The 17,142-nt window shown below is 64.0% G+C and overlaps 2 protein-coding genes across 4 annotated transcripts; one reads left to right on the top strand and one right to left on the bottom strand.

Moving 5' to 3' along the window:
* Nucleotides 1-920: 920 nt before the first annotated feature.
* Nucleotides 921-2,358, bottom strand: LOC149860816 (gametocyte-specific factor 1-like). The gene is made up of 5 exons (XM_090051127.1): nucleotides 2,225-2,358; nucleotides 1,992-2,118; nucleotides 1,705-1,794; nucleotides 1,311-1,386; nucleotides 921-1,026 (listed from the first exon to the last, which is right to left on the bottom strand). The coding sequence occupies exons 1-5, from the start codon at nucleotides 2,315-2,317 to the stop codon at nucleotides 1,008-1,010; spliced, it is 405 nt and encodes a 134-aa protein (XP_089907253.1). The 5' UTR covers nucleotides 2,318-2,358; the 3' UTR covers nucleotides 921-1,007.
* Nucleotides 2,005-14,326, top strand: NCKAP1L (NCK associated protein 1 like). 3 transcript variants are annotated; one of them, XM_090051116.1, is made up of 30 exons: nucleotides 2,005-3,396; nucleotides 3,859-3,969; nucleotides 4,615-4,707; nucleotides 4,912-4,968; nucleotides 5,087-5,229; nucleotides 5,329-5,419; nucleotides 5,510-5,647; nucleotides 5,924-5,972; nucleotides 6,068-6,224; nucleotides 6,352-6,408; nucleotides 6,787-6,883; nucleotides 7,038-7,147; nucleotides 7,367-7,499; nucleotides 7,584-7,665; nucleotides 7,820-7,878; nucleotides 7,958-8,103; nucleotides 8,395-8,527; nucleotides 8,743-8,862; nucleotides 8,952-9,091; nucleotides 9,179-9,529; nucleotides 10,005-10,135; nucleotides 10,224-10,321; nucleotides 10,505-10,598; nucleotides 10,875-10,957; nucleotides 11,152-11,232; nucleotides 11,421-11,514; nucleotides 12,395-12,508; nucleotides 13,010-13,119; nucleotides 13,431-13,520; nucleotides 13,766-14,326. In XM_090051116.1, exons 1-30 carry the CDS (start codon nucleotides 3,295-3,297, stop codon nucleotides 13,889-13,891), a joined length of 3,390 nt encoding a protein of 1,129 aa, XP_089907242.1. In that variant the 5' UTR covers nucleotides 2,005-3,294; the 3' UTR covers nucleotides 13,892-14,326. The 3 variants fall into 3 exon arrangements, 2 of the variants coding, with proteins under 2 accessions (XP_089907242.1, XP_089907243.1); XM_090051117.1 differs by lacking the exons at nucleotides 13,010-13,119; nucleotides 13,431-13,520; nucleotides 13,766-14,326 and adding an exon at nucleotides 12,796-12,932; XR_016442905.1 differs by lacking the exons at nucleotides 13,010-13,119; nucleotides 13,431-13,520; nucleotides 13,766-14,326 and having other exon boundaries at nucleotides 11,152-11,239.
* The last annotated feature ends 2,816 nt before the right edge of the window (nucleotides 14,327-17,142 follow it).

Below are 17,142 nucleotides of genomic sequence, written 5' to 3'. Positions count from 1 at the left end.
AAACAGCTGTTTGCCTTGGGGCAAAGTCAAACCCACGGGGCAGGAAGGGAGCTGCTGAAGTCACCTCTCATCTAAGCCCCTGCCTGAGGCAGGACCAGCCGCATCCGAGCTGTCCTGTACAAAATCCATCATCTGATCTCTTAGTAAAACTACTGCCCACTCTGACAACACCTCACACCCAAACCTGCCCTGGGGATAGCAGGGGAACTGTGGCCACCACTGTCCTGCTCCCATAAAGGGTATTAATACACAAGGAGGTGCCAGGCAGAGTCCGTGACCCTGCTACAGAGGAAGGAACCCCTCCACCCCCCCAGGCTGTATCAGTCTAACCAGTGGAAAAGTCCCTTCCTGCTCCTAATGCAGTGTTGCTCTGAGCTTGAATGCAGGGGCAAGACCCTCTAGCTAGGACCCTCCAGCTTTCAGTCACAGCAGGAGCGTTGGCTCAGCCCGGTCCCCATCCCCAGCCTGCCCCATGCTTCTAGGCTTGATAGAAACCTAGGTCAGTCATTAAAACAGATCTCCTTCCCCAGCACACATGGTAACATCTGGATCAACGCCCTGCCTGGCTGCTTGCTGGATGTGAGCTCCCGGGGGAGCCCAAAGAGCTGTATTGGCTTTGATTAAGCTAAAAGTCTGGCCTGTTCTCAAGGATCAGGGCCCTCCATTAGTCAATCAGCTTACCCTGTTCCTGGCCTTTCCTTGCAGTGCAGCAGGATCGGAAAGAGCCCAGGCAAGCTCGGGCTGGGCCTCAGCCGATCCCTGTCTGCCCTTCACAGCAAGGTGAGGATGTCTCTGGCTGGCTCTAGCTGCAGCTATAATTCATTGGGATTTAGGCAGTCCCTGGGGGCAGATGCCAAGCTACAGGGTTGCAAGTTCAAGGCCACAGGGCGATAAAAGCAAAACATTTATTGACTCTATTTGTCTGCATTAAAACCACTGTCTAGGGGTTGCCTTGGCTCTGCAGGGCCAAGTTGGAGCTCACGTTTCCCCTGGGTCTCCCCCACTGCTCACGGACACTTGGAGAACCTGGAAAGGGAGAACAGAAATGTTTCACGAGCTGGGGCAAGGCTGCCTGGTGACTACATCTCAGCCACCAGGCACCTCTAGACGCAGTTCTGAGCAAGGCCAGGGCAGAGCCCACAGCTCCTGCCACGCCTGGTGCCTGGGAAGGGGTAAGGTTGTGGGTGCCCTGGAAACATGGAGGCTCCCCTCAACCAGCCCAAGAGGGGCTGGGACATGGCTGGCTTCCACCTGCCAGTGCCTAGAGACCTCCCACCTATGCGACAAGGGGCACCCAGGGCTGCTCTCACCTCTGTGGGGCTCCCATGGGGCGGTTTTCCCTGGAGCCAAAAAGGAAAGGAGCAGCAGCCCCCGACCCGTCTGCATCTGCGGGTGGAGATGCATGTGGATCAGCAGAGCCAAGGGTCCAGGGCCGGTCTCAGGACAGGGTCCAGCCCTGCCCATAGCCTGCGGGCAGAGGTTGCCCCGTGGCTTGGGCAGCACTCTTGGGCTCTCAGCTTGGAAGGATTGGGCAGAGGCACAGCACAGCCCCGCTTCTCTTTGTGCTGCAGGCTGCCAACCACTTCAAGGCCAACCACGTCTACGCAAGGCCGCAGGGATCTCTCTGCTGGGGAGGGCTCATACGAAGGTGTCAGGGGTTCAGGCAGCATGCTGGCCACGACCGAGGCGGATGCCATGACTCACCTGCTTCCCAGTCTTCCTGGCATGGGGGGCACTGCCAGGCACCTGGCATCTCCTTCAGCTCAGTCCTGGGTGGGAACGGGGCCTCAGTCTCTGCAAGTGGAGGAGACTAGTGGGGCGCAGGCAGGCAGGGGCAGTGTCTGGCCTGGCCCCAGGTGGCACTCCACATTCAGACGGGAGCCATCAGGGACCCCCATCATACCAGCAGAATAGGTGGGGAGACCCTGTGCAGGATGAGGGTGCAGGGGCAGCCTAGTGGCCCCATTCTGCCCCCCTCACCCCTGCTTTACCAGCAAGGAGCTTCATCCCCTGGTTGTTGGAGCAGGTAGCAATGTGGAGCTGGAGCTCACGCTTTGGGACCTTGTGGCGCGCATTGTAGGGGCACGTGGCAAGCTCGGCTGCTGCCTTCCTGTTGTTCTGGGAACAGCAAGGTAAGGAGGCTCAGGGGGCATTAAAGCTGGGACACCCCCCCAACCACCCTCCTTATGACTACACGGGTAGCTGCAGGACAGCTCGCTCTCACCTCCCGGCACTTGACCAGGTGGTAGGGAAACCGGCAAGCACGGATCTGGTGGGTCTTGTCGTAGGGGCACTGGAGGAGCCGCTCAGGGTCCATGGTCCTGCAGGTGGGTGGAAGGATAGGACACCAGGGACTACAGCCAGGACCCCCACCCCTTGCAAGCTACTGCAGCTCTGCAGCCTCTTATACACCAGCTGGCCACGCCCCTGGGAGGGACTTCCTACCTTATTTCTCAGACAAAACTCTCCTCCTGAATCTGCTTTAGGGCTGGGGCAGGCTCCAAGCTTCGGCTGCTTCCTGTGCCTGGTGTGGGGGCGAGGTGGCTGCCTGCAAGCAGTGGAGCCTGCCCTGGTGCAACTGCCCCAGCCAATGGCAAAGCAGGGCTCAGTGACCTTTGTGAGATCACTGTGCCCCTACCTGGGCTGGGACCAGCCGGTGGAGGGGGGGGGGCAAAGCTGGGTAGGGACCCTTAGATGTAGCATGTGTGCCCTGCAGAGGTCCCAACCACACATAGGCAGGGCAGATGCCACGGGGGGTGTGAGCTGGGATGTCCTGGGCCAGCCTGCTCCTGTGCCCGGGGGCTCCGATCTCAGGCGAGCTTGGGGGGAACTAGTCCTATGGAGGACCGGCTGGCAGGGGGCTTTGGGGGTGCCAGCCTGATTCTCAGGGGAGAAACGTGGCTACCAAGACCCCTCCATGGACCCCTGAGACGTCATCATCTCCACGCCCACAAGACCCCAACGCCAGGTAAACACCACGGCAAGCCACGGGAGGCCGGGGCAAGCGGCACGGCCAGGAGCACACGCGTGTGCACACACAGGATGCAGGTGTTAGGCGTGGGGGCCTGGCTGAGCTGGGGGTGTCCCTGGGGGCTGAAAAGCTGCAGCCGGGGGTGGAGCTGGGCCTCGTGATGGGGGCTGGGTGGGGAGCGTGGAGCCCACGTCCGCCCAGCCCAGCCCAGGAAGTGGCGGCCCCGAAGGGGAAGTCGCTTGAGGCACTGGGGGAGCATCGGAGGAAGCGACGCCATCGCGGCCCAGCCCGGCCCAGCCCGGTGCCCACGGGCCCGTCGCACCATGTCGCTGCCCTCCGTGTACCAGCACAAGTTCGCCGAGAAGCTGACGATCCTCAATGACCGTGGCCAGGGCGTCCTCATCCGCATGTACAACATCAAGAAGGTATGGGGGCAGGGTGGGGAGGGCAGGCTGCCTGGGGTTTTTCCTGGGCTCTGGGTGGTCACCCAGGGCCCGAACCTGGCTGGGGGCCTAGAACAGATCCTATCACCTCCAGAAGAGCCCTTTGACACAAACGGCTGTGGGGTCCCAGTCCTGTCACTTCACCACACCTCTCCCCTCCCCTGCAGCACGGTGGGCACTGCCCCCAGTCCTGTGCAGGGTGGTCGCTGGGGGCAATGTTGGGCAAGGGCAGAAGGGGCTGCATTGCAGAGGCCCTGGCCCTTTCCTTCCTGATGCTGACAGCTTCCCTTTTCCCCATGCAACCCAGCCACACAGCCTCTCCCCGGGGAACTGGAGCCCGCCCAACCTGAAGCAGAGCTATGGGAGACTCGCCCACCTGGTGCACAGTACAGGGTCTGAGACACCCTGCCCAGCACTCCCAGCTGACATGGCTCTGTGTTGCAGACGTGTGCGGATACCCGCACCAAGCCCTCGTTCCTGCTGGAGAAGGCCATGGAGCCGGCCCTCAAGTACATCAACAAGAAGTTCCCCAGCCTGGACATGCGCAGCAGCACGGTGAGGGCCCAGCCCCTGCCCCCAGGCCCATGCCCCACAGGCCAGCTCCCTGGGACCTGTGCCCTCCTGGTGCCAACCCCGAGGCAGCCAAATCAGGGCTGCATTGAGGTCCTGGGGTGCCCCGTGACTGTGCTAGGGCACCCCACAAGTAAGCCATATTGCCCCATGACTATGCTGTGTTGCCCATGACCTTGCCACATCACTCCAGGACCATGTTGTGCTGTCCCATGATGGTGCCATGTTGCCCCATGACCTCACTGTTGGCCATGACCTGGCCATGCCGCCCCAGGGCCACATTATTTTACCCCAGGACAGTGCCATCCTGCCCCATGATGATGCCATATTGCCCCGAGACCATCCCATGATCACGCTGTGTTGCCCCATAACCATGGCACAACACCCCATGACTGTGCCGTATTGCTCCATGACCACACTGTATTGCCCATGGCCTTGCCACGTTGTCCCAGGGACATGTGCTACTCTGTGAACATGTGGGGGTGCCCCATGACCATACTGCATTGCCCTGCAATAGTGCTGGGGCACCCCATGACCTCACTGTGCTGCCCCGTCACCATGCTGGGGCATTGCACAGCTGGGCCCTGTGGTCCCATGCCCATGTCATGACCCCGCTGCCCCTCTGCTCAGCAACACCTGGGCCAGGTGCACAAGGAGAAGGGCGAGATCATCCGCGTGCTCGGCACCTACTACCAGTCCTTCGTGGATGTCATGGAGTTTCGGGTGAGCTGGGGCAGGGTGGGGGGCCAGGCAGGGTGAGGACCCCCAGCCTTGCACCACCTTCCCCCTGGCTCTGCCATTTGCCCCACACCAGGGCACGCTGGGCACAGACTGTACCCAGCAGCATGTGCCTGGGTAGGCTGCTGGGGGGTCCATGGGGCTGTTGGGGGAACCTCCTGGGGCTGACATGGTGCCACCCCCTGCCAGGACCACGTCTATGAACTGCTGAACGCCATCGATGCCAGCCAGTGCTACTTTGACATTGTGAGTGGCACTAGGGGACTACTATGGGGCGGGCACTGGGCAGAGCCTGCTGCCAGGTGCCTGCAGGAGGTGGGGCGAGCCTGGCTGTACCCCCAGCCCACTCTCCCTATCTCTCTAGAATTTGAACTACGACTTCACCAAGAACTACCTGGATCTGGTGGTGACCTATTCAGCACTTATCTTGCTCCTGGCGCGCATTGAGGACCGCAAGGTGCTCATCGGCCTCTACAACTGTGCCCACGAGATGTTGCACGGGACTAGGTCGGTGCCTGGGGGGGGCAGGGGGTGATGCTGGCAGGTGGGGGCTCCAGGGCAGTGCTTCCTGGGGCTGTGTCAAACCGGTGCCCCCTGTGCCCACAGTGACCCCAGCTGCGCCCGACTGGGCCAGATGGTGCTGGAATACGACCACCCACTCCGCAAGCTCAGCGAGGAGTTTGGGCCCCACAGCAAGGTGAGGGGTGGCGGGGATGGAGGCAGCACTGGGCTGAGCTGAACCTGGGCAAACAGGCCCTTGCCCAGCCCTGCCCCTGCCACCCCGCAGGCGGTGACCGGCGCCCTGCTGTCACTGCACTTCCTCTTCGTGCGGCGAAACCAGGCGGCTGAGCAGTGGCGCAGCGACCAGCTGCTGAGTCTCATTGGCCCCACGAGCAACTTGCTGGCACCGGCTACCTCGGACACAGTGAGTGTGCCTGCCACACAGGGGGTCTGGGGGGTGCCCAGCTGGGGCTCTGCCTGTGCACAGCTGGGGTGCATGGGCTGAGGCCTGGGGCTAGGAGCAGCTGAAGGGGTCAGCCGTGGGCCCGGCTGCAGTTGCTCACTGGGCACAGAGGACAGCAAGCAGGGGCCTATGGACCACCCAGTCCGTCCTGGTTGCTCCTAGTGACCAAGGTGCTAGCGGGGTTGGCGGCGGCGGTGAGGGGCACATGAGAGCGAAGGTGACCTCCTTTCTCCCCAGATGGCCTGCGAGTACCTGTCGCTGGAGGTGATGGAGCGCTGGATCCTAGGTGAGTGCACCTCACGGGACACTGTGCTGGGCCCTGGTATTGGCCTGCCCACCCAGCCCAGGGCAGCAGGTCCCTGACTCTTCCCCTCCCCGCAGTGGGGTTCCTGCTGTGCCACGGGTCACTGAGCGCCGTGCCCCAGTGTCTGGAGCTGTGGAAGCTGGCGCTGCGTGGGTCCCTCTACGTGCCCCTGGTGCGTGATGAGGTGCTGCAGATCCACAAGGTCACCGAGGACTTCTTCAGCAGCCTCAAGGGGTAATGGGGAAGGAGACCTGGGGGCAAGTGGTGGTGGGGGGCTGGCACCATGCACGGGAGCAGGGATCACAGTGGGGTAGGGGGATGGGGGGACCTGTGCTGTTTCTGACCCCCTCCCTCTCTGTAGCTACGGGAAGCGTGGGGCTGATATCAAGGAGTGCAAGGAGCATGTGGTGATGCACAGGTACGAGCCCCAAGCCTCGCAGGATTGGGACCCCCCGGCCTCGGGGCTCTCCAGCCCTGCCGGTGGTGCCCCTCACTCCCAACCCACATCCCCCTGCTCCCCCCCAACAGCCTTCCTGGTGCCCCTCACTGCCGACTCGCAGCCCCCCTGCTGTCCCACCTGGGCCCTTGCTAGCTCCCCCTGGTTCAGGGCCCATGGGGCCGTGGCTGTCCTCATGCGGACCCTGGGAGGGCCGGGTGGACCCAGAGGACTGGTGGCTCCCCCACGCCCCCCAACCCTGGTCAGGACACAGCCAGCAGCAGGTCCAGGCTGGGACAGGCATGGGGTGGGGGGTGACATGGGGGCCTCGCCAGTCATGACCCCCCACTCCCTGCACAGCGGGCAGCTGCACAGGAACCGCCGAGCCTTCCTGCGTGGGGCTGTGCGGGAGCTGGAGGCACTGCTGGCTGACCAGCCTGGGCTGCTGGGCCCCAAGGTGAGTGGGGACCTCCAGCACGTCAGTGTGTGTGTGGGGGGGGGTCTGGGCCACAGCCGGGGCTCCTAGACCACCCCCCGCCACCCCCCGGGCAGAGCCAGCGCTGGGTGCTGTGCACCAGGTCTGACCAGCATTTGCCCTGGCCCTGCTCCAGGCGCTGTACGTCTTCATGGCGCTGTCTTTCTGCCGTGATGAGGTGAGCTGGCTGGTGCGTCACGCCGAGCATGTCACCAAGACCAAGACCCCCGAGGACTACGCGGACAGGTAGGGCGGATACCCCCGGGCAGCAGGTCCTGGCCTGGCTCCCTTTGGAGAGGTCGGAGGTGTCGAGCCCTGAGGCCCCGGAGGCTGGGGAATGATCCTGGGCCCCATCCACCTCATGGGGTTGGGGAGCGCTAGCCAGGGGGGCTGGGAATTGTGGGGGAGGGATGTGAGCTGGTTGTGGGGTTTGCCCCATGGCTGTGACGCCCGTGTCTGGTGCAGCTACCTGGCCGAGCTGCTATTCCTGATGGAGCAGCTTCGTGGCCTGGCCCAGAGGCACGCGACCGTGATCCAGCGCTACCATGTACAGTACCTGGCACGCTTTGACGCCCTCATCCTCAGCGACATCATCCAGGTGCGGGGGGAGGCAGGACAGGGGCCTGGGCTTCGGGGAGGTGCTGGGCTCAGGAGTGCTGAGTGCCGGTCATCGTCCCCCCAGAACTTGTCCGTGTGCCCCGAGGAGGAGTCCATCATCATGTCAGCCTTCGTTGGAGTGCTCTCGTCCCTCTCCTTCAAACAAGGTGACCCCCCCCGCCCCACCACCACTCTCACAAGGCCTGGCCCCCATGGCACAGAACGGGTGGGTCCGCTCTGAGCATGTCTGCCCCGGGGTCTGGCTGTAGGACCCCCCCATGTCCGGCCCCTTACATGTCCACAGCTGTGTTTCGCCCACAGTGGACAACAAGGAGCCATTCGACTTCTCAGGGCTTCGGCTGGACTGGTTTCGTCTGCAGGTAACTGCCCCCCCATCACAACCCCAGCCCCTGGATGCCAGGGGTCCTGCCTGCACTGACACTGTGCCCCCCCGCCCAGGCCTACACGAGCGTGGCCAAGGCCCCCCTGCAGCTGCGCGAGGTCGCAGACCTTGGCCGCGTCATGAACCTCATTGTCTTCCACACACGTCTGCTGGACGGGCTAGGCGAGCTGCTGACCGAGACCGCCAACCTCTCTGTCCTCTGGTACCTTGGGATGGAGAGGGGGCTGGGAGCTGGAAGGGGCTAGAGCGGGGGGGGGGGGGGCTGGGAAATGAAGTGGCGGGGATGCAATGTGCGTGGGACCTGCAGGCTTGGTGCTGGGCCTGCTCCACACGTGCCTCAGTTTCCCCTGCTCCCATAGAAGTGGGGTGGCTGCCCCCTTGTGCACATGTCCCACGTACGCAGCCCTGCACATGTCTGGGGCATTGCATGTGCCTCTGCCTCGCCCGCATGTGCCCTCCCATGACCTCACCCCCCTCCCATGCCCCCCCCCAGCTTCTACGTGCGGCCCCTTGAGCGACTCTTTGGGCTGGCAGTGGAGGAGCCAGCCATGCTGCGCTATGCCATCGCCTTCCCCCTGATCTGCGCCCGCTTTGACTGCGCCACCCACCCTATGTGCCCGGAAGAGGTCTGTGCAGCTGGTGGGGGGGATGGGACACGTGCGTATGCCAGGGAGGGGGATGGTCCACTTGCCAATGTGGGGGGGAAAGGTGGGGAATGGCATGGGATGGCATGGGACATGCATGCCACTGCAGGGGGGACCAGACCATGTGTGGCAGTGTCTGGTACTGGGGGGAACTGCAGGGCCCTGATCTCACCCCCCACCCCCCACATGCCCCCTAGTACCCGCACCTGCAGGTCGGCGCCGTGGGGCTCTGTCATAGTTTCCTGGAGCAGCTCGCTCGTCAGGCCAGCACCTGCATCATGGACACGTGCGCCGAGCAGCGCAACCTCAGTGAGCAGGTGGGACTGCCCTGGGGGGGCGGGTCCCAGCAGGGGGAGGGGTGCTGGGGGCTGTGGCCCAGTGGCTGAGCCCACCCTGGTGTCCCCAGCTGCTGCCCAAGCACTGCGCCACCACCATCAGCAAGGCCCGCAACAAGAAGTCCCAGAGGCAGCCAGCGCGGAAGGGGGAGCCCGAACGGGACAAGCCAGGGGCTGAGAGCCAGCGCAAGGACCGCAGCCTGGTTACCAAGTGAGCACGGGGTTGGGGAGGCAGGGTGGGCAGGTAACCCAGGCGTACAGCTGCCCCATGGTGACACCCCCATCCCTGTCCGCGCAGCCTGGACAAGCTGCATGTGGTGCTGACGGAGTTGACGCTGAGCCTGGCGCACGTGGGCAGCATCACGGTCTTCGAGCACGTGCTGGCGCCTCCCGAGTTCCTGAGCAGCCAGCTGGAGGTTCGGCTCAGCCGGGCCATCCTGGGGCTGGCAAGACACAGCTCGGCCACGCAGGAGGTGGCGCGGCCCTCGGAGGTGCTGGCGGGGCTGCGGGCCTACGAGGGCTTCCTGGTGGCGCTGGGCCCACGCCTGGGGCTGGACGCCGGGCGCCTTGTGCGCTCTGTGCTGCTGCAGCAGACACAGCCCCTGGATTCGCGCGGGGAGCAGACCCTCACCACCATCTACACCAACTGGTAGGGGCAGCACGGACACGGGACCGGGTCCCTATGGCGTGTTGCCATTGGGAGCCACTAGGAACCAAGATGGGGTGCCGTGGCCTGATGTGTCCTCTGGTGCCATCTGACCAGGACCCCCACTTTCACGTGGGGGATGGACAGACACACAGAGCCAAGGGCCACAGCCACGTCCCCCTGCAGTTGGGCTCCCGGCTCACAGCCCCCTGCCTGAACAAGGGCTGGCGGACCCAGCGCCCCACAGCTGCTCTGGGCAGCCCCTGTCCTCCCCTGTCCCCAGCCCTGCAGTGCCCCTCACTCCCAACCTGCAGCCCCCTGACCCCCCCCAGCCCTGCCAGTACCCCTCACTCCAGACCCACAGTCCCCTACCCCCCAACCCTGCTGGTGCCCCTCACTCCCGACCTGGAGCCCCTGCCCACCCCCAGTTCTTCCCAACCAAGCGGGTTGCAGGGCCAGTGATGGGTGCTGCCGGCAGGTACCTGGAGGCGCTGCTGCGCCAGGCCAGCATGGGCACCATTGTCCTGTCGCCAGCCATGGAGGCCTTCGTGAACCAGCCCCGGGAGGGTGAAGGGTCTTTCAGCGCCCAGGAGTTCTCCGACATTATGGGTGAGCCAGGGCAGGGCCTCCGGACTTGGCTGGGGGGGACACCAAGGGCTGGGGGGGAGATGTGGGGCTGACCCCCTGTCCCCCCCAGAGATGCGGGCACTGGCCGAGCTGCTGGGCCCCTACGGCATGAAGTTCCTGAGTGACAACCTCATGTGGCACGTCACCTCGCAGGTCGGGGAGCTAAAGGTAGGGCGAGGGGCAGGGCGGGAGCCTGGACACCTGGGTTCAGTCCTGGGTGCCAGGACGGGAGCAAGGTCAGTCCTTCATCAATGCTGGGTGTCCTCCTGGCTGCTGGGGAGGTTTTGGGGTCTCTGGGGAAGGGGAGGGCTCTGGGGGGCCCCACTGACACCCCCCCCCCCGGCCCTGCAGAAGCTCGTGAATGAGAACATGGATGTGCTGGTGCAAATCCGCTCCAACTTCTACAACCCTGAGCAGATGGCGGCGCTGACACCCCGGCTGACCTGTGAGCACCCCACACTGACCCCAGGCTGCCAGGCTTGGTGGGGAGGGGGCAGTCCTGCCTCTGGGGGTTGTGGATGGGCCTGAACTACTAGAAGAGTGGAGTGCAGAGGGGAAGAGCAAGGGGTTCGGGTAGCAAGTAAGAGGGGGGCAAGGGGCTGCAGATTGGGACTGAGGGGTACTGGGAAGGCCAAGGAGGCACAGGGCTGGGAGTGAGGGGCACCAGTAGGGCTGAGGTGCGTCACCCTCTGGTAACCAGCTACCCCCCGTCCTCCCCAAGCTGCTGACAATGTGCTGAAGAGGATGACGATCATCGGGGAGATCCTGAGCTTCCGCGCCATGGCCCAGCAGGGCCTACGGGAGGTGAGGCTGCCCCAGAGCCACCTCTGCATGGGGGGTGCCCCAGGGCAGGGCTGGCTGAGGCAGGGGTTGCTATGGACTCCCCCAGCCATACCCACTGTGCCCAGGCCGCATCCTGGCCCATTCCTTCCCCGCACCAGCTGCATGTTGCTGGGGGGCTAGACCTGGCTCACAGGTGTCCCCCCCCGACCCCACAGGTCTTCTCCAGCCACTGCCCCTTCCTGATGGGCCCCATCGAGTGCCTCAAAGACGTTGTCACCCCTGACACTGACATCAAGGTGGATGGTGCGGCCGGGACCCAGGCATCCCTGGGAGCTCGGGGTGGGGGGCAGTGGTGCTGGGTTTATCGCTCCCTGGGGCAGCCCCTGTGGCTGAGGACGGTGGGTGTGGGAGCCGGGGGGTGCCGGCCATGGGTTGTGTCCCCCCCGCCCACCTCCGTCTGAAGCTGTCTGGGTGCTGCCCCCAGGTCACCCTGAGCATCTTTGAGTTGGCCACAGCTGCAGGCCTCCCCTGCGACATCGACCCAGCCCTGGTGGCTGCCCTGGCCAGCCTGAAGTCCGGTAGGAGATGGGGCACGTAGGGGGATGCACCCTGCACACACATGTACACCACATACGTGCACACATTGCACACAAACCTCTGTGGGTGCACACACATGCCCTGCACACATGTATATGCTGCCTGCACACGCAGTACACAAACAGGCACATGGAATAGACATACTGCTCACACAGACGCTGCGCATGAATACACACTGCACATACATTGTGCACACATGCACACTGTGTGCACACACATGCTGCACACACACTCAGCCATACTGCACATGTGCACTATGCATGGATACACACTGCACAGACACCAAGCACCCACACTGCACACACACACACACACACACACACACACACACACACACTGAACATGCAGAGTGCACATGTACTACACTGCACACACACACTACACACACACTACACAGGCACACTGAACCCACATACCAACCTGCGCACACATACACTGCACACAAACAACCACCCACACACATGCACAGAGGAGGCAGGCCCCCGGTGTGTACACGCATTGTACGTGCCCGTATCTGCAGCCACACACACATACACCACCAAGACCCCCACAAGTTAGGCACACACTTATGGTCTTTGCCCATGGATGCCTGCTGCACATGCTGGGTGCCTGTGCTGGGGGGAAGGGGAGGGGGGCATGGTGGGTCATAAACCGGGGTGGGGGTGGTGGCACCGGGCCTAGGGAGTGGGGAGCCAGCCCCCAACAAGACTCCGGGGAGGCTTCACCAAGGACACTGGGGTCCCCACGCTGGCCCTGGCCCTGCTGCCGGATGGGGGCAGATGGGGACAGGTGCAGGGGGTCATGCCAGTGCCCTCTGTTCAAGGCTGGGGACCAGGCTAACATCCCCTCTCTGCCCCACAGATGGATCATCCCAGGAGGAAGACTACAAGGCTGCGTGCCTGCTTCTGGTCTTCATAGCCGTGGCCATGCCTCTCCTGGCCTCCCAGCCCGTTACCTATAACGTCGAGATGGATGGTGAGGACCACAGACACCCTAGGGTCACAGGGGCGGTCTCTCCCAATCTGAGCCCCACCAAACACATCTGTCCTCCAAACTCTTCGTGCAACTACAGACCCGGGCATCACCTCTGTCCCAGGGAGAGCAGGGGGCTGCGGCCACCAGCATCTGGCACCAAAAGGGGTTAATTGATGCTCCAGAGATCCCAGGCAGTGGCTGTGCCCCAGTACAGAGGAAGGCAGCCCCCGTTCCTCAGTCCATACTAGTCTAACCAGGGGGTAAAATCTCTTCTGCCCCCAATGCAGTGGGTCTGAGCCTGAGTGGAGTCATGAGATCCTCTAGCCAGAACCCTGCAGGGCCCAGCAGGAGCATTGGCACAGCCCCCGGGCACCCGCCAGCCCATGAGAGCAGAGGGGCCGGCTAGCAGGGTCAGATGCAGCCTCAGTGCTTTTTTTTTTGGTGGGGGGGTTGGGGCATGGAGTCCTGCCCCCCCCCACTGACCGGCCCTGGCTCCCACAGCATTCAGCAACAACAGCCACTGCCTGGCCAAAGCCATCATCCAGGTCTCCGCTGCCCTTTTCACCATCTACAGCAAGAACATTGAGGTCCACCTCAAGGAGTTCCTGCTGGTGAGCATGGGGGTCTCAGGCACAGGGCAGCGTGGGTGTGGGGGGACACCAGACCTGGCCACTGGCCTTGCTTGGCTCCCTGGCACCTGGCAATCTGCCAGGATCTGGGTGCAGGGCCAGGTGCTGGGGACCCCCAAGGCTCTGGACCACACAGGACACAGGTGCAGGGGACCCCCATGCTGGAGCCTGGGGGAGCAGAGTCCACCTGGCCCTGCTACGGGCTGGGGGGAATGGGCATCACCTGCCCTGGCCCAGGGGTGCTCTGGGTAGAGCAGGCAGAGGGCACTGTCCTACCCCCCTGTGCCTTGCAGTTGGCATCCATGAGTCTCCTGCAGCTGGGGCAGGAACCTGACCGGCTGCACACCAAGAGCCGCGAGGCCATCTCCCTGCTCCTTCTTCGGGTGAGTGCCCTGTGCCACCTCCGGGCTCCCCAGGGGCTGGAGGATGACCTGGCAGCTGGATACACTGAGTCCCCTACCTGGATCTAGCCCTGGAGGCTGCCTCCTGACCCTGCTCCGTGCCTGGGCCACAGTGCCCGTGGTCCGTCCAAGTGGAGGCTAGGCCATGGCGGGGCTAGGCTGGGGCTCAGCTCCAGCACCCCCGCCTGACTTCAGCCCGCCCTGACCCCATGCCCTGGCCCTGGCAGATCGTGGAGGAGTCATCCTTCCTGACCGCAGACATGCTGGAGACCTGCTTCCCCTACGTGCTGCTGCGCAATGCCTACCGTGAGGTGCACCGCGAGGCGCTGCTCAGCAAGATGTCCGCCCACTAACCTCCCCCCACTCCCTGCCCCATCCTGCACCCCCACAGGCTGGTGCCAGGGCCAAACTGCCTGCATCTGCATGGCAGCAGGAGGCAGCGTGGGGGAGTGGGTAGAGCCTGGACACCTGGGTTCTCTGCTTTGTTCCAGGAGGGCAGTGGGGGCTATCAGGGCAGGTGTGAGGACCCCTGAGGTCTCTGGGAGGGGAGTGTGGGGGGCGGGTAGCCAGGACTTGGAGCTGGGACTCCTGGGTTCTGGCCTCGGGTCTGGGAAGATCTCAGCCCCGGCCCAGCCCAGCTTGGCTGTGCTGGCCCCACTGGCCACAGGGTCCCCGGCTGCCACCGTGCTGCCCCACGCAGGCCACTGCCTCTCTGCTTGTGCCCAGCCCGGATTGTGGCCCCGCACCAAGATGCAGCAGCTAAGAGCTAATAAAGGCATTTGCTCCCATGGTTTGTGACCTGACTCTGACACTGCAGGGACACCTGGGGACTAGCACCAGTGCTCAGCACCCCCCAGAGACAGCAGCAGCTTATCCAACCCCTGCTTCGAGGCTTGGGGGCATCCTGCCCCCAGCCCAAGGCAGCAGGGAGGTGGGCAGGAGCCAGGCCAGTGGCAACCGGATCCATCCCAGGAGCCAGCACCAGCGAGGCCAACGTGGGACCCAATCCTGTGACCTGGCTAGGCTCTGGTCCTGCCTCGGTTTCCCTATGGGTTCCTGTGTCCCCCCTGTCCCAACACTTCCAGGAGTGGCTGCACCAGCTGCCGCAGTAACAAATCTCCCGGCAGGGCTCCATGGCGCAGGCGGCTCATGTGAGTTATGGCCCTAGAGCAGCAGAGACGCCGGGGCTGCGGTGGGAATGAGTGGCAGTAAATCCTGCTCAGCTGTGCACCTCATCCCCTTGGGCCAACTCCCCCAGCCCTATTCTGTCCCCACACCCAGCGCTGCCCTGGGCCCAAGCTCCCTGCACAGGATTTCTACCACCCCATATAGGTCGGGCAGGGCTGCCAGCCCCATTCCCCCTCTGGGGAAACTGAGGCACAGAGTGATCGCATCATGCCTTGGGGTGAATGCAGCCCTTGACAGCGACTGAAGCATCCGGCCCTGGCCCATTTGCCTTCACTGTGTGCTGGAAACGTGTCCCCCTGTGCAACCGCCTTTGGCACAAGTGTGGACCTGCAGGTCCTGGAGCCTGGGCGGGAGGCACATGGCCCCCGAGGCTGCACTCGTGCCCGGGGCAGCCCTGCACGCCTGCTCTCCCAGCTTGGCCGGAGCAAAGGTTAATGGGCTAATGGACCGACGCGCGCCCCCGCACCCTGACAGCTCCGTTGTGCTTGACGGGTCTCTGCTAAGACAGGCGCGGCGGGGAGCCGGCAGCAGCTGTCAGAGCACGGCGGCACAGGCAGCCTGCCCAGGCCGCACTGGATGGGCAGGGGTGGGCGTGAGAGCCCCTGGCTCTGGAGCACAATCCTCTTCTACTCTGCGCTAGGTGCTGCATGTGCACAGAGCACCAAGACAGGCCCACAGTCCAGGCAGCACTGCTCCCGGTGCGTGCCTGGCATTGACCCCCTGTGCCACCAGTCCCTGGTGCCGAGAGGGCCACAGTGTGAGAGGCCTGCAGCAAGGGGTGGAGCTGCTTGGACCCCCAGATGGCCCTGAGACCCTGGCCTGGGGCTCAGCCCCAACCCTGCTGGGGGCTGTGGCACATCTCGGGGTTACGGAGCCTCTGAAGTCCGGTTTTCCCCTTCTTTGGGCAGCTGTTGACCTCTCACATTGGTGCCAGGGCCAAGGCATGGGTGCCCTCTGCCTGCAAACATCGGCCGTGACCCCCACTCTGCCCTCTCCTTGTGACCCTCGGCCCCCAGGCCAGGGGTTGTGCCCCATCACTGCACACCAGGGGGCTCAGCCCCAAATGGCTGCTGCCAGCTCATCGATCACATATTAATGATAATGAGCACTGATAGCTCGAAGGTGGTGCACAGCCCTTCCCCTGCCAACCCTGGCGTGCAAGGGGGTCCAGGGCCACCTTGCCCCCACCAGCACCGCGGTTGTAGAAGAGCTGCAGCTGCATCTCTGGGGGATCCCTGTACAGCTGCATGCCCTGGTCAAGGGTCTGACCCAGTCCCAGCAAGTGGTAGCTCTCTTCTGCCCGTGCCTCAGTTTCCCCATGGATGCACGGGATCCGGGTGCGAGCGTGGTCCTGGCCCCTTGGAAGCTGGCCAAGCCCCTTCCCCAGCCCAGCCTGGTCTGGGGGGGGCTGGACCCCCCTTGCACCAGCCAGCTCAGCCTTGTGGGGGAAGGCTGAGGGCGCCATGCCCTGCAGGCTGCGCTGGCCTGTGCCGTGGGCTCCCACGCTCGGCGCCACGCGTGGCTGCCGTGCTGGCGCCCGCCCGCCCACAGCCTTACATAAGCACTTATTAATAATCCCTGGGGGCTGCTGAACGCTGTGCGGAGCCGCCTTCAGCGTGGCCCCCTGCCGCCCTGGCTCCTTAAAGGGACCACGCGAGCTGTGCACCCACCCTGGGCGCAGACACGTGTCCAGCAGCCTCCATGTAGCCAGCATGTGGCAGCTCATGGGGCTACCGTTCGGGGAGCCCGGTTTCCCCCCCCACCCTCCCACGTCCCTGGGGCCCAGACGCATCCTGGGACACCCTTTCCCTGTGTCCCACATGCTGTGAGGGGTGGTACTTTGGCATGTGACCCACCACTGTGTCAGGGAGATTCACCCATGCCCCCCCTCCCCCCCGGGGTTTAGTGCCTAATTTGGGGATCTCTCTTTTGCCATGCCAGAGCCCCTGTGGGCCAAAAAGCCTCTGTCCCTTCTTCCAGGGGCATCTCCAGGATGTGGTCTCTCATCCACACGATCGCTTCCAGCCTGCAGCTCCTGCTCCCCCCATACTGCAGGGGCTGAAGCCCTGCGGCGACAGATCCAGCCACCTCCAGGCTGGCACTCAGCTGAAGCCTCTGTCAGCTCCTGCTTCTCCCTTATCTCCACCTGCAGCCGGTGGCTTGGCTTCCTCCCTGGCTTGACAGTCGGCCTTCCCGTGGGGCCTGGGCCTCCTCCTCGCCGCCAGCGCCTTGCGGCATCTGGCTCCCAAATGACCCCAAAAGCCCTCTGGGGCCCATCTGAAATGGCCAGCCGATGGCATGCGGCTGCATCTGGGGAGGAACGCGGCAGCGGCAGCACAGAACAGACCCTATACATTGGTTTGGTTAGGGAAGGGGGAAGCCGAGGCCTTTGGCACCCTGCTAGCCAGGCCCTGAT

This window comes from Crocodylus siamensis, chromosome 6 (assembly GCF_052110815.1).
Source record: "Crocodylus siamensis isolate JL-2025a chromosome 6, ASM5211081v1, whole genome shotgun sequence".
In the NCBI taxonomy this organism is placed as follows: domain Eukaryota; kingdom Metazoa; phylum Chordata; order Crocodylia; family Crocodylidae; genus Crocodylus; species Crocodylus siamensis.
This window is presented reverse-complemented; position numbering and strand designations above follow the sequence as displayed.